The sequence below is a fragment of the Nyctereutes procyonoides genome, unplaced genomic scaffold (assembly GCF_905146905.1).
Source record: "Nyctereutes procyonoides isolate TBG_1078 unplaced genomic scaffold, NYPRO_anot_genome, whole genome shotgun sequence".
Taxonomy (NCBI): Eukaryota; Metazoa; Chordata; class Mammalia; order Carnivora; family Canidae; genus Nyctereutes; species Nyctereutes procyonoides.
The window spans coordinates 67,682,718-67,699,083 of record NW_026575051.1 but is presented as its reverse complement, the minus strand read 5'-3'; the positions used below and the strand labels follow the sequence as shown (position 1 = coordinate 67,699,083).

Genomic DNA, 16,366 nt, shown 5'->3' with positions numbered 1-16,366 from the left:
AAGCCTGGTCAAAATACCGCCTGAACCCCTGACATCTGTTTTAATACAGACCTTGCGATGAAGTCAAGTGGTATTAAAAACAAACCAGTTACTGGAAAGGTAAGTGTGTCTTCCCAAACAAGACAGATTCCCTCTCCTTACACAACTCAACTCCCTTTCATCCGCCCCCTGCGTTGACAGGTTCCTCCACCAAGGTCACTGTCCTTCCGAAACCTTCGGCGGGGCTCCAATCACAAGGGCGCAATCGGGCCCTGAGTTCCGACTGATCACAGCACAGCACGTGAGTCAACACACGCCCACACACAGACACTGGGCCCAGCTGCTCAATAACAGCACTGTTGGGCATAACCGCGTGCACCCAAAAGCACGTTGACATCCTGTTACCTTGCTGCCATGCTCGGGACACACAACTAAGGCAAAATGCACCTGGGGGTAGCCGGACAGCCGGTTAGGGCCCAGCGCCACCCGGGCCAGCAGGACACGAGGACGCCTCCTCCCCCTGCCAAGCCTCAGCCATCTAGTGCGAGGGACTTGGCAAAGTCAGTCCTGTTTCTTAACTGTGCGATAGTCCACCCGACTCCTGGTCAGAGAACTTGAATTCATTTATACCAGTTTCCTAGTTTTCCTAGACAATTTCTTAAAAAGGGAGCCTACAGTGAAAAGAGTTAGCTGTTTTCACCATGAATTGTAAACGAGGAAGCTGACTCAGTTACTGAACTCTGCGAAGACAGATCTACAGGATAACATCTGCCTGTTGGACGGGTTTTCCACCACTGTCAATACATTACATTTAAATCTGAAATACATAAATTAATTAAAATTATTCTAAGCTATTCTCATAGGCTCTCAGTCTAGAGCCTCTTGAAAATAAGACTCACAGACTGAATTACATCATGGATGAGAGAGAGTAAATGCCAATAGCCTCAGAGACTGCTAAATTACAGGAAAAAAAAAATAACTAAGTCTTAGGACTGCACTTTGGAAATACTTAGACAATGATAATACAATTCTGACTTTTGGGAAGTTGCAGATCTAAAAGAGGGAACTCTAAATGTTAGAAAGACTTTTTAAAGGAATGAAGTTTTGTTACTTATAAATAAGATGAGTTCAATGGACACCAACTAAACTACCTAGGAGCAGCCCCCAGGTCTGCTTGAGACAGATTTTCTGGGTTTCTCTTATTACATCATATTCCTCTCAGAGACACCCGCTGTTTCCAAAGCTCTACCTTTGGCTTCAGCTTCCCTCTGAGGCTCCAGGTCTACATTTCCAGTTATCTGCTTCCCATCATCCCCTGATGTCCTGCTGGCATTTGCACTCAAATGTCTAACATATGAGTCGGTCTTTCCCTGTCAATTCCTCTTCCTCGTGCCCCTGGTCCTGACAGTGGCACCATCCAGAACTGTCTACACAATTTGTAGCGCCAGTACAGAATGAAAATGCGGGGCTCCCAGTTAAAAAAAGTTTTAAGATGCAGACTCCAGATGCAGACATCTTCTCTGCTTCCATGTCACCACCATGTCACCATTTACACCCACCATTTGCTAAAATTCCTTCGATCTATCCTTTAAAATGTCTCACATCTGTCCCTTCCCATTTGACTGTGACTCAAATCTCACCCAGCTCTCTACTCCGTAATTGGAGTTCCTCTTCTTTCCCTCTGCAACCCAGTCACATTTTTTAAGGCACTACTTCAGGCACCTTCAATATCTCCCCAGTGCCTATTAAATCACATCCAAACTTCTTAACTCAGCGTTCAAAACTTCCATTCCCCAGCTCCACCATTCTTTTCCAGTCTTATCTGCTATGACTTTCCTTACACACATATCCTTGGCTCTAGGCAAGCCAAACACCTTGCATTCACTTAGTAAGTCCAGTGTGTACTCAGGTATATCAAGAGCCTGGTTCTTGATCCAAGAGACTTAAGTTCAAATCCAGCTCCCCACTAGCTCACTAGACACAGCTGCCTATTTAAAACATGACAATCATGGGGCAGCCCAGGTGGCTCATCCCAGGTGGCTCACCCTCAGCTTCAGCCCAGGGTGTGATCCTGGAGACCCGGGATCAAGTCCCATGTCAGATTCCCTGCGTGGAGTCTGCTTCTCCCTCTGCCTGTGTCTCTGCCTCTCTCTGTCTCTCTCGTGAATAAATAAATAAACTCTTTAAAAAAAAATGACAATCATAATAGCAGTTATAGAATTACTGGATAGATGAAACAAGATAAAATATAGAGAAAAAGCACAGTAAAACATCCATTATTAGGCTGCCTTGTAGCCCTTGCCTAGGCCTCATACTGAAATACCTTTTCTGCTAAATCTGCTGAAGAGTCTACCAATATGTTAAAGCTGAACTCGAAAGCTATCTCCATGAAGCCTTGCCTGATTGGCTCAGAAGTCATTCTGTCTTCCTCTAAAATCCTCTATCTTATTTATACTGCATTTAACATGTATAGCATTTTGCCTTAGAATTATTTACATAGCATTTTTGGCCCCTCTCATAACCTCTCATGTGTATGTAATAAGTCAAATTTATTCATTTCTTGCATGACCCCTACCACATAGTTTGTGCTCAATAAATGATTTCTATCTTTTTTTGAAATAAGGAAAAGCAAAAAAATTTTAAGTACACATATACCCCAATAAATTATTAAAGCTATTTCAATTACATTGGCTAGGTCGGGAGGAGGCAGGGGCAAGATAACGGCACATAGAATGAGAAGGGCTGCTCTGGCAGACTGATCCTCTGAAGGACGAGGTGTCATCCTGAAGAGTTAGGAAGTCCTTCCAGCCAAGTCTCCAGATGGTTAATTTCCATCTCTACTTTTAACCCCAAAAGAAGGTCTTGATCAACACCTGTGCTGAGAGCAGAGGCAGGGGAACAAGGGTGTGCCAGTTGTGTCAGGTGAGAATCTAAAAACAAGAATAATCTCAGGCCTTCTTGTATTCCCATCTGTGGTAACAAATTTACTCTAACATATTTACTGGTATGTGTCCCCTTGTATTTCCAGATATCATATATGATTGCCAGACCATCTTGCATTTCTAAAGGGCTCTAAAACTGGGAAAACACACAGCCCTGAAAGCAATGTAATATAACTGAAAATTAATTCTTAAAAATAGCATTGGCAATTATCAAATTAGCAAATATTAATAAAAATAAAACTTAACATTTATAGGGTTTTCAGGAAGCCAATATATATATTGCTGGCAGTAAATTGGCTGATGTGCTCCAAAGACAATCTGGCAAAGTGTAACAAGTGTTATAAAATTGTTCATACATACTCTTTGAACTAGTAATCTCACTTTTGGACATATACCCCAAGGAAGCAATCCAAGGGAGAAAAAAAAAAAAGAAACAACAATTTGTTCATAGATGTATATAGATAGGATTCTTGTATTGCATAATACTGACTGCAATTGAAACATCCAGGGATCCCTGGGTGGCGCAGCGGTTTGGCGCCTGCCTTTGGCCCAGGGCGCGATCCTGGAGACCCGGGATCAAATCCCACATCGGGCTCCCGGTGCATGGAGCCTGCTTCTCCCTCTGCCTGTGTCTCTGCCTCTCTCTCTCTCTCTCTCTCTCTCTCTCTCTCTCTCTCTGTGTGTGGACTATCATAAATAAATAAAAATTTAAAAAAATTAAAAAAAAAAAAAAAAACATCCAGCAAAGGAGGCCTGGTTAGTAACCTAGGATAGACCACTACAGCAGAAAACCACACTTACTGAAAACCTGAAGTAGGTGTAATAGGTGACACAGAAAAATGTACCTTAAAAAGAATGTTCATTGAGAAATTGAAAACAAAAGTAAATATTTACATATAAATCTACAACTCCATATCAGCAATTCTGAAATTCCAACCCTAAGTTTTTTGTAAGATGGTATTAGCACTTACTTGAAAGCAAAATATAATCTGAACTGAGATGAAAATATTTATGGTCTTAATTTGTCTACTTGCTCTGAATACCCATAGACTTCGCTGCCGAAATATCAGTGTATTTACAGGGTGCTGGCTCAGACTCCCCTGTGAGGTGTTAAAAAATAGAGATGTAGGTCATTTACTTTTTAAAATCCAAAAAATCTGAACCTCAAACATATGTGACCCCAAGAGTGTCAGATAAGAGATTGTGGCTCTGTACTAATGACATCTATACATAGGCAAGAACATTTTATTATGTATCTGTAATAAATTTAAAGTAAAAGAGTTAAAGTTTGGTATTCCCTGGCTCTCCGTTTCTAGTCTATTCCATAATTAACGTTTTTCTCTGAGTTGCAGGAGACAAAACCTAACACGTACAACTAAAACCCCACCTATCTATCATTGATTCCTATAAAACAACTTATTCTTAGGGCAAGTTTACTATTATAGTCATGAAAGTTAATATTTCTAATGCTAGTGATGAATTATGTTTAATATTACTATGTTTATTATTATAAAGGTAACATTTGTTGAACAGGAAAAACTTAGAAGCCACAGATAAACCAACAGAAAGTAAGAAATCCAAAAACCTGGCACTCAAGGATAACTAGGGAGTTGGGGTTGAGTGTTACATTAGTATTGAATTTGCTGCCAAAATTTGAATGTTACATTAGTATAGAATAACAATAGCAACACTCTGCTCCCATTTGCACTAAAACATCAATTAACTTTGTGGAATGTTGTTGTTTAAACAACTATTGACAAATGTGAATCCTTTGAGAGGCTGCCATTTGAAAACTGGAACATGAAGTCAAAACTAATAAAAAGGATAATTAAGCAAGATGAAAAGGTTTTTACTATTACAAAGTCACCAGACTAACCCACTCGAGTTGGCATGAATACCAATCTACTCAGAAGAGTCAAGAAATCTCTCTCCATTTAATGAGTAGTGTTTTTTTGCTTTTAAAAAAGCACATCTCAGAATTGGTTTCAGATTCAGTCTAAAAAAAAAAAAAGCTATTTAGCAAAAAAAATAAATTAATAGCTGAACCACAGACAAATGCATAAGCTCTAGTCACCGACTCTCTTCCTTATGGGGGAGCAATGTTTCTGACCGACTTTGTTCTCTCTTGATAAATACAGAGGTCTCATAATCCTTGCAAACTCTGATGCACACCTCCAAGGGTAGTTTACCTTTCAAGTGAGAAACTCTAACATCCAGAAGTTAAAGCCATGCTTCTGTATTTATCCACCCGCTAAGATTTTGTCATTTTATTTTTAGTTGCATTATGGAAATAATTAGGACTCTTGTTTTTTAAATACAAAATAACAACCTTTGACTCTGCTTTTTTAAACCAAATATGCCTTGGGGCACCTGGGTGGCTCTGTTGGTTAAGCATCTGCCTCTAGGTCAGGTCATGATCCCAGGATCCTAAGATCAAACCCCGCATGAGCCTGCATCTCCTTCTCCCTCTGCCCCTCTCCCCTGTTCAAGCTTCCTCACCCTCTTGCTCTCTCTCTCAAATAAATAAAGTCTTAAAAAAAAAAAAAAAAACTAACTAAATATGCCTCTCTGGAACTTCTGATCTGCTCCTCCCAGTGGAGGAAAACTGGGCTGCCTTCTCAGACCTATACACCTTTCTGGACTTAATTTAAGCAGAAACACTGCTTTGGTCCATGTGTATTATTTCACATCTGTATTTCATATGTATCCCCATAACTAAAAATTAGTGAAACGAAAAAAAGACTTTCAACTTGGAAATAAGGCATGTCATTTCCTCAATTCTTTTAGCTCTAGCTCCTGTAAACAAGGTAGGGAGTTGTTTCTGATGATACCTTAGCAAAGAAAGTTTGATCATGCACATTTGGTACATGTACATCTGAAAGCACTGCATTCCTCCATCACCCCAGTCTCAGAGGGACTGGCTCTTGTGTGGGGGTTTGCACAACTCCCCAAGAGTGCTGGAGCCGCTCATTCTGAATCACTGCCAATAAAAACACCACAGTTCATTGGTGGCACCAGGCTAGGCTGGTGCTCAGAGCTGTGGTAAGCCAACTGTTCACGTACTGTTTGGGAGTTTGTTTTTGTTAAGGTTTGTTTGTTTAATTTGAATATGAGATCAGATCTCTAACTGGATTGTAGTAAATTGTAAATAGAATTCTAAATTGAATTCTATTCCATGGGGATCCCTGGGTGGCTCAGCGGTCTAGCACCTGCCTTTGGTCGGCCCAGGGCGTGATCCTGGAGTCCCGGGGTCGAGTCCCACATCAGGCTCCCTGCATGGAGCCTGCTTCTCCCTCTGCCTGTGTCTCTGCCTCTCTCTCTCTCTCTCTCTCTCTCTCTCTCTCTCTCTGTGTGTGTGTCTCTCATAAATAAATAAATAAAATCTTTTAAAAAAATAAAAAAGAAATAAAAAAGAATTCTATTCCAAAAGCAACTTCCCAGGATTTCTGCTAACTTAGGGAGAAGATACTATTAAGGTTCTAGAAAATATATAGGTAAATAGAAAATAGTTCCAAGGGAGAAAAAAGACAGGGCCCCACATTTCAGGACAACTTTAACATAAGAACAAATTTTTACTGAGCTGAAAAGATGTTCTTAAATTCAACATAATAGATGTAAATACTGGCATCATGTTCCCCAACCCTAAACTATAGTTATAGCACATTGCAAGGCTACTCTAAAAAACAATGTATGAATATGTACGAATGTATGCGAAAGCTCTTAATTATGATAAAGGACTATACAAATTATCACTTAGACAAAGATAGGTTATCTTTAAGATGCCATTCACAGAATGGTAGATTAGAATAGGATGTAATTAGATTCTCTGTCTTCCACTTTCAAGGTTTTTTTGGTTTGGTTTGGTTTTTAAGTAATCTCTAACCCCAACATGGGACTCAAACTCATCACTGGGAGATGGAGTCACATGCTCTACAGACAGAGCCAGCCAGGCACTCCCTCCTTCTTCCACTTTAAACTTAATAACTTATTTGAATTCATGCTACCCCCCAAACATTCCAAGTGCATCAAAAATGTAACAATGGTTGTATAGAATCGTTGTTTTGTTCCTGATTAGGACAAAAGGAATAAAACAGCCATTTCATCAGAATCTTACAAGGATTAACAACCATACTAGAGAGGAGTGGCACACATAAAGGCACAGAGGCAAAAGATAACAGAAGTTTGGAAAAGTTCAAGGCTTTCAGCGTGGCCAGAACACAAAGAGCAAGAAGGGAGAGAGGTGAGAGGCAAGGCCAATGGGTCAGGCAAGGGCCAAAACTTGAAGGCCTTTGCTGTATGGAGTCTGACGTTTTAATGAGTATCACTGATGTCTTTTAAACAGAAAAATGATAAGGTCCTATGTTTTAGAGAAATCACTCAAGTGTGTAACTGAAGGCAGGGAGATTGGTTAAAGCATTATGACAATAACTGAGGCCAAAATTAATGAAGGCATGAAACAAGACAGCACTAAAGGATTTATGAGGCATTAAGGAGGTAAATGTAAAAGGATTTGGTCTAGTTTAACAAGATGGGAAAAGGGAGAAATAAGAAATTAAGATGAATTCCAGGTTTCTGACTCAAGCAACCGGAGGTGTCAGGCCCTGAGAGAATTCAGAAGGAAGGATGTGTTTATTTGCAAGTGAGCTGTTGTTTCTGGTGGTAGAAGATTGGAGTGGCTAAAAAATGCATTAATTTTGGGTATGACACACCTGTGTATCCAAATGGAACTGTCCAGATATAATAAATGTGATTCATGAACATAGAGAAGCAACTTGGAAATAACAACCCCAAATGCCAATATAGTGGCTAAAGCCACAGGGCGTGTGAGACACTCAAGGAAGGTAGGAAAAGTGAAGCCAAGTACATGGCCTGGGATGAAGCCTCGAGGATTTGCAATACGGATAAACAAAAATCCATACAAAAAACAAAAAAAACAAATCACAAGAGTACAGGGTACAATTTATTCTAAAAGATACATCAAAACCCCTCCTTGAAGGGACACCTGGGTGGTTCAGTGGCTGGGTGCCTGCCTTCGGCTCAAGTCATGATCCCATCATCCCGGGATCTGGGATCGAGTCCCCCATCGGGCTCCCTGCAAGGAGCCTGTTTCTTTCTCTGCCTGTGCCTCTGCCTCTCTCTCTGTGTCTCTCATGAATAAATAAATAAATCTTAAAAAAAAAAAACCTCCTGAAGTAATTCTGATATGCTTTTATTTTTTATTGATTTCATTCTTTGAGCAGCTAATTTTATTGGTAAAAATTCAATGACAAAACACCACAGGAATACTCATTATTGTATTTGATCAGAATTTATTATATACTATTCACACTGTTCCATATTGCTCTAAATTCAGAAATGTTCTGGAAATGGAGTACAAAATGCTCACATCACACTCATTTTTTTTTTAAGATTTTATTTATTTCTTTGATAGAGCACAAGCGGGGAAGTGGCAGAGGGAGAGGGAGAAGCAGGCTCCCCGCTGAGCAGACACGGGGCTCGGATCCTAGGAGCCTGGGATCCTGATCTGAGCCGCAAACAGACACTTAACCAACTGAGCCACCCAGGTGCCCCCATACTCATTTATTATTCCAAAATCCTGGAACCATTTTTGTGATCTAATTATTGGAACAGGCAGTCTTGATGAATTTACATGGAATATAAGGTGGAATGTTTTAAGACGGAGGAGGAATGAAGGAGATTCGAGCATAACAGCCATACAGTGAGTTCTCAGTTTTCCAACCTCTCTTCCAGTGTAAATAACAGGTATTTTTCTTACAGTAAAAGATGTACTGGACCATGAACCAGATCATCCCTTCACCGTAATCAGCTCAACAAAGCACAATTACTATAAACCTTCCCAGGATATAGACATTATTAGTTGTCCCGGCAGCTTTCTGCACCAAAAACAAACAAACCCTCTTAGCATTAAGGGCAGGCACAGCAGTTCCATTCTGAACTATAATCAACCTCCTATAAGTTTAGGTGTAGCAAAAAACTGCAGTGTGTAGATAATAGCATAACTGTAAATGTGAGAACATTTTTTTAAAAAAACCTTCAAGAGCATGAACTGACTTGAAATTTCAGAGGTGCCAGTAACACTATACTGAGAGATGTTACAGGATGCATGGTTCCCTGAATGCTATTGAAAATTCTACTTTGTGATTATAACTGTCTAAAGAGCAATCTAGCAATCTACCTCATACAGGGAAGCAGAGCTGCATTAACGATTGTAGCCAGAGAGCCACCCTTTTGGGACCTTTCTGATAATCTACTTTTCTTGAAAACTACTAAATGTTTAATACTTTGATTTGTACTTTAAATATCCACGAAAGGAGGATAATGTGCAGTGTTTCCCAAACTTATTTAACCACAGACCTCCACTTTAAAGAAAGGCTATTAAAGAACACGTTTTGGGAATTACTGAAAGAAGCAAGGGTGTACTTGACCAAGTCTCTAGACCACAAAGACATAGTATCTCCAAAATGATCCAAAAAGGATCATTACCCTAAATATTGATTCTGAAAATATACTTGTTTTAAATATAGTTTAAAAGTCAAATACCATTAAAATATTTCTTTCTCCAGGAAGAAAACAAGTAAGTAACTAGACCAATACCCTAGTAAGATCCCGGAATGTGCTATGGACACGCAGTCCATAGCACCCTATCTGAGGATACAAGAACGCTTGATTCTTTATCAGTTCCATGAAAGAACTAAAAATAGACTTTCCAGGGGCACATGGGTGGCTCAGTGGTTGAGCATCTGCCTTTGGCCTGGGGCATGATCTTGGGGTCCGGGGATCAAGTCCCATATCAGGCTCCTCGCAGGGAGCCCACTTCTCCCGCTGCCTATGTCTCTGCCTCTCTCTGTGTGTCTCTTATGCATAAATAAAATCTTTCAAAATAAAGATAAATAAAAATGGGTTTTTCCAATATCCAACACAGTTGTGATTTCTAAGGGAAAATAAGGTTTCAGTTCATTGTAGTAACTGTTTTAGGTTTCCTAAAAGCATCTAGTTTACCTGTACACATGTTAACAGGTAAAAGTTTAACAGAAAACCTCAAGTGCAGCTTGCTCACGCTCATGCAGCAGTATGTGTGAGGTACATCTCTGAGTATTATGTCAGTTGGCAACTAGGATAACATAGTAGGGCTCTGATGCACTCAACATTTTTCATTCATTCTATTGCCTAACATAGTTCAGCTTGCTTCCCCTTTCCAAAGTCTTGAATGCACAAAGTAAAATTTATTATCATAAAGAAAGAGGCCATCAAACTGCCTTTCCCAGCCCCCACCATTCACAGGAATTCCCTTAGAATTTCAGCTTTTAAAAATAAGATTTGAGTCCTGATATATTGCCAATGCCTCAGGAAAATATTCTGTTTACTCATCTGTATCCCACAGAATTTCAAAAAATCCTTGGGAACTGCTGACCTTGTTTCTTCTCTCAATTACCATCTCCAGTGTCCAGCACAGAGAGTGTCAGAAAACCTTGGTAAACATTTGTAGAATGAATAAGAAGTAAAATTAAGATGTATAAAGTAGGGGCACCTTGGTGACTCAGTGGTTGAGCATCTGCCTTTGGCTCAAGTAGAGATCCCAGGGTCCTGGGATCAAAACCGTCATCAGGCTCCGGGTGGCGGAGGAGCCAGGAATCTGGCTTCTCTCTCTCTGCCTATGTCCCTGCCCCTCTCTCTGTGTCTCTCTCATGAATAAATAAAATCTTCTTTCAAAAAATGTATAAGCTAACCTGTATCTTAGTGTGAATGAATTTCTTTAGAGCCTTTCCTGAGAAATTTTGGGTAGATCATCAATTGCATAGGAAGAGTTAAGATAGCCCTGAAGAGGGATCCCTGGGTGGCGCAGCGGTTTGGCGCCTGCCTTTGGCCCAGGGCGCGATCCTGGAGACCTGGGATCGAATCCCACATCAGGCTCCCGGTGCATGGAGCCTGCTTCTTCCTCTGCCTATGTCTCTGCCTCTCTCTCTGTGTGTGTGTGACTATCATAAATCAAAAAAAAAAAAAAAAAAAAAAAGATAGCCCTGAAGAGAAGAAAGCCTGAGAGAAAGGCTCCTTTTCAGTTCTATCTGAAAACATCATCCTACCATGGATCAGTCTGAAGGAACATGGTTCTTCAAAAGAAACCCCAGACTTCTGCTGAATGCCATATGAAATTATCTTGTTTGTTTCCCCATGGCAGTCCCTCTACAAAAATCTATTTCTTTTTTTTTTTTAACAAAAATCTATTTCAATGAGACATTAACAATTGGCAATTGTTTACTGACAGCAAAGTAAGGTCAAGAAACAGAGACCCTAATCTTTCAGACTTAGAAGAAAAACATTTTCTAACCCTAGAATTCCTGGTATAGTACTCAATCAACTGCAATGCTTGAATTAATCAACAACATAAAGAACGCCAGATTAGCGGAATGTTATCCAGCCAATGCAAACGATCAATCATTAAACCCAGTTTCTGGAGTCAGATAAACCTGGTGATTGAGTCCTGGCTCCACTGCTTACTCTATAAGACTGAGTTTCCACATATGAAAAGAAAGATATTAAATTAAGCCCATATCATGGGGCTGCAGTAAGGATTAAATAGTGCAGTGCTTTGCACTGGGCCTGGTACATAGTTCTGGAGAAAAGTGAGCCATCAGTTAGAAACCTAGATTCACATTCCACCACTATTTGCCTACGTATCTTGGGCTCATCACTAGAAAGCCGCCAATGAAAGCATGAAAACAAAATTAAGTGCTCCTTAGTGCTGGGATTATCAGTCATACATAAGGTAATAGAAAATGGACCAAAACTTTGAAAGATAAAAGCCATAAACAATTCAGATATTTTTTGGCATTGTACTTGAAGCTTGCATATGTTTAATCACAGATGACTCAGCAACTGAATATCAAAAGGAAAAAGCCTGAACAAGAAACCTTCAGGTATTCTCGAATACTTCAGTGCCTGTTGTGAGGATGGACTTTATGAAACACCCGTGTGTGTGTGTGTGTGTGTGTGTGTGTGTGTGCGCGCGCGCGCGCGCACGCACGTGCTGGGGGTGGGGGGTGTGAGTCTCAGTATTAACTGGCTTAAAGACAATCCTGTTACATTTTTTTTCCCCCACAGATGAGGTTACATCTTTTTTTTTTCTTCCTTAGATCTTAAAATTTATCAGCTATCAGCTCTGCATAGCATAGCATCCAAGTAAAGGTCACTGTTCCATCTAGCTGCTGTTATTCCCGCATAAGCAGGCACCCAGAGCACAGGCGGGTTTCCAGTCACCACTTACCCTGAGGTGGGCACCTTCGTGCAAGGCCACAACCTTAACACAGCAGTCATGCAGACAAGCACAAAGATCTTCAGTATTTAACTGGCGGACCCATATAACTATTTATACAACATACCCCCGCGCATATGCAAACACGACTGAAAGTTGTGGAAGGATTTAACTGAGTAAATGGAGAAGGATATTCACCAAAAGTGAAAATACAGAGCTTCAAAAAAGTTCAAGAGGGCAGGTCTCTGTCCCCTCCTTCACCCTCAGGTGGCTGGGACATTGCAGCCAACAGGAACTCTGGGGATGGAAGGAAGGTAGGCAGAGGCTTCAACACTGTAAAACTCCCATCCCTGGCAAAACTATGGTCTTTCCCCAGGAGATGCTCATTCACACACACACACACTCTCTCTCTCTCTCTCTCTCATAAAATGAAAGAAGAAAAAACCCACAGATAACAAACGACCTACTCACCGGAGTTTGCAAAAACAGGGGTAAACAAAACACAGTTATCTTGTTGTTTTAACTGCATTAAAAATTTGTAATCCCAGGCAAGAATAGGCTAAATGCTGAAGGAACCAGTCTTGACATGCTGTCAGTTTTGCCTCTTTGAGCTTTTTACTACCAGACACCTGATGCTCAGATTAAAAAAACGATTTTTGAACAATATCATATATGCATATCAATCCTGCTTTACGATCCAAAGTTTACAAGAGTTGTCTTCCACTACAAATAAATACAGGACGTTACACGTTCAACACTGTGACCTGTGTAACAGTGGCTCAAGAGCTATTTAAGGAACAGAAATTCCAGGTTAAATATGGTATATTATCACATGTGCAAAGAGACAATGTACAAGAACATTCACTGCAGCACTGTTTATATATTAAGTCTGGAAGTAATCTAAATGGTTATTAAAGGGAGAATGCATTAGTAAAGCTTAATACATTCACACAATGGAAAACCTGAGTAAAAATGTAAAGAATTTAGGCTACCAAGCTCAAAATGAGGTATTATGTGGATAAACTGCAAACAACATGGGGTAGAAGAAAAGCAAGCTGCAGAAGGATCATGTAATACTATTTATACAAGGCTTTAAAACTCCCAACCCGACCTCTGCCTTAGAGGCAGAAGAATTAGAATTTGTTAGAACAGTCTTGCACATTCCTTGTATGCGCACTAAAGACCTAAGGAATAGTCCTTCTAAAAATAGGAAATTAAGGTTAAAAAAAAAAAAAAGACTATTAATCATATAAAGTTTCCCAAATGGCAGGGAGGAGCCTTATTTAGTAATGGAAATCACTTAGCCCCTTAAGTCCGAGGATGTGTGTTCTATGTCCATTTTGCTACTCACCAAGACACTATTTTACCAAGATTCAGTTTGCTCACCCAAATGGGGTTGGTAACACCTGCCTCGCAGGTGGAAGTGAAATAAGGTATGTAGAAGAGTTACACCAAAGGTCTTGGGCTTGTTTTTTGCCTACCAGTCAAGAGATCAATCACACAAGAACTCTCTACAGGAGGAAAAAAAAAAAAAAAAAAGGTTGAATCTGCACTTTTTCATCCAGGCTAGTATATCGTCAAACGTGACAAAGAACACAACAGGAAAGGGCAACCCCTCACCTTCCTCCTCCCCGTCCCCCACCTGGCTGCCTCCTAGGTTTCTATACTTAGCACACGGTGCTGCCCCCCAAAGCAACAGCAAACAAACACGAGCCCGAGGCTCTCGCAGGTTCCCTTGGGAGCTCCCCGCGACCTTGGAGCGAATGTGCCCTGTGGCCAGCCCCAGTCCCCTCCGCGCCCGCGCCCCTCGCCAGCCCCAACCGCCGCGGCCACGTCGGAGCCCGCAAAAGGCACAGCCCGAGGCCGCGGGGTCCGGAAGGTCGCGTTCGTCTGCAAAAATTAGGAGGAGAGTGTAGACGGCGGACCCTAAGCCCTCCTCGGAAGTCTGGGCGGCTCGGGGCCGCGGCTTGCGCCCGCACTCGCCCAGCACTCGCCCGGCCCACGGCGGGCTCCGCGGGCATCGGGCACAGCGGGGGGGGGGGGGGGGGAAGACCCGGCACAGCGGGGGGGGGGGGACCGGGCACAGCTGGGGGGACCCGGCACAGCTGGGGGGGGACCGGGCACAGCGGGGGGGAGAGGGGGAGACCTAGCACAGCGGGGGGGGGGACCGGGCACAGCGGGGGGGACCCGGCACAGCTGGGGGGGGACCGGGCACAGCGGGGGGGGAGAGGGGGAGACCTAGCACAGCGGGGGGGGGACCGGGCACAGCGGGGGGGGGACCCGGCACAGCGGGGGGGAGACGGGGAGACCTAGCACAGCGGGGGGGGGGACCGGGCACAGCGGGGGGGACCCGGCACAGCTGGGGGGGGACCGGGCACAGCGGGGGGGAGAGGGGGAGACCTAGCACAGCGGGGGGGGACCGGGCACAGCGGGGGGGGACCCGGCACAGCGGGGGGGAGACGGGGAGACCTAGCACAGCGGGGGGGGGACCGGGCACAGCGGGGGGGACCCGGCACAGCTGGGGGGGGACCGGGCACAGCGGGGGGGAGAGGGGGAGACCTAGCACAGCGGGGGGGGGACCGGGCACAGCGGGGGGGACCCGGCACAGCTGGGGGGGGACCGGGCACAGCGGGGGGGAGAGGGGGAGACCTAGCACAGCGGGGGGGGGACCGGGCACAGCGGGGGGGACCCGGCACAGCTGGGGGGGGACCGGGCACAGCGGGGGGGGAGAGGGGGAGACCTAGCACAGCGGGGGGGGACCGGGCACAGCGGGGGGGGACCCGGCACAGCGGGGGGGAGACGGGGAGACCTAGCACAGCGGGGGGGGGAACCGGGCACAGCGGGGGGGGACCCGGCACAGCGGGGCCCCGGGCGGCAAGCTCCTCTGCACCGGGACCCCGCGGGGACCCTCCGAGGGGCACAACCTGCCCCCGCCCCTCGCGATCCTCCGAGGGCACAGCCCGCACCCTGCACGCGGGGACCCTCCAAGGGCACAGCCCGCGCCCCCCGCCCCCCGCCCCCTGCACGCGGGGACCCTCCGAGGAGCACAGCCCCCGCCCCCCGGGACCCTCCGAGGGGCACAGCACCCCCCCCGCCCCCCCGGGACCCTCCGAGGGGCACAGCCCCCGCCCCCCGCCCCACCCCCGGGGACCCTCCGAGGGGCACAGCACCCCCCCGCCCCCCGGGACCCTCCGAGGGCACAGCCCCGCCCCGCCCCGCCCCCGGGATGCGCGCCGAGGCCCCGCGCCCGCCCTCCCCGACTCCCGGCGGGCGCGGCGGGCTCCCGCTCACCTGTCTTGAAGACCATCTTGTCGTCGTCCTTGGTCACGAAGGTCTTGAGCATGGCCACGAAGAGCACCCCGCAGGCGTTCTGGATGCCGAACACCGACCCGTTGCACCACATGGCGGCCAGCATCACCAGCCAGCCCCAGCCGCCCTCGGGAGGCTGCGGGGGCTCCGCGCCCGCCGGCCCCGCCAGCTCCACCTCCACCCTCTCCCCCGCCGCCTCGGGGCGGTCCGCGGGCCCCGGGCAGGGCAGCGGAGCGGCGCCCCCCGGGGTGGCGGGGCCCGGCGGCTGCGCCTCGCTCGTGCCCCGCGCGGCGGCGGGCTCCTCGGGGAAGGGCACCATGGCCCCGGGCGGGCCCCCGGGCGCCAGGGGAGCGCGGCGGCGGCGAGTTCCCGGGGAGGCCGGGGAGGCCGGGGAGGCCGGGGCGCGGGCGGCGGCGGCGGCGGCGGGCACCTCGGAGCTCGCGACCCAGGCCTCGGTCCGCAGCCCCGCACCCGCCACTGCGGCTCGGCCCGCCGGCCGCCTCTTAAGGACGCCCCCAGCCCGGGCCCGGGGGCGTGGCCGGAGCGGGACGCGCCCCAGACTCTCCCCTGATTGGGCTTCGGGGCGGCGGGGGCGGGGCCAGCCGCGGGGAGCAGCCGGGCCCCAGGTGCCCGCGGGGGGCGGCCGAGCGCGCGCCTGCGGCAGGGCCGCGTCCAGCTCCCCGCGGGGGCACCGAGGTGGGGGCACCGAGGTGGGGTCCCCGGGCCTCCCGGGACTCGCGGAAGGGGCGCGGGCCCTCGCGGTGCGGCCTGGCTGCGCCCCCACGCCGCAGGACGCGGCCCCCCGCAGCCTCAGCTCAGGGACAGCTGCCTCTTTGTTTTTTTGTTTTGCTCTTCGGCATTCACC

At 46.2% G+C, this 16,366-nt stretch overlaps 1 protein-coding gene across 1 annotated transcript in view; it reads right to left on the bottom strand.

Moving 5' to 3' along the window:
* Positions 1-15,910, bottom strand: part of SLC16A10 (solute carrier family 16 member 10) — a 119,187-nt gene extending 103,277 nt beyond the window's left edge. The window contains exon 1 of the mRNA XM_055330181.1: positions 15,484-15,910. Coding sequence (XP_055186156.1) covers positions 15,484-15,820 — 337 coding nt within the window. The 5' untranslated portion in view covers positions 15,821-15,910. The remainder of the gene's footprint in view (positions 1-15,483) is intronic.
* Positions 15,911-16,366: the final 456 nt, after the last annotated feature.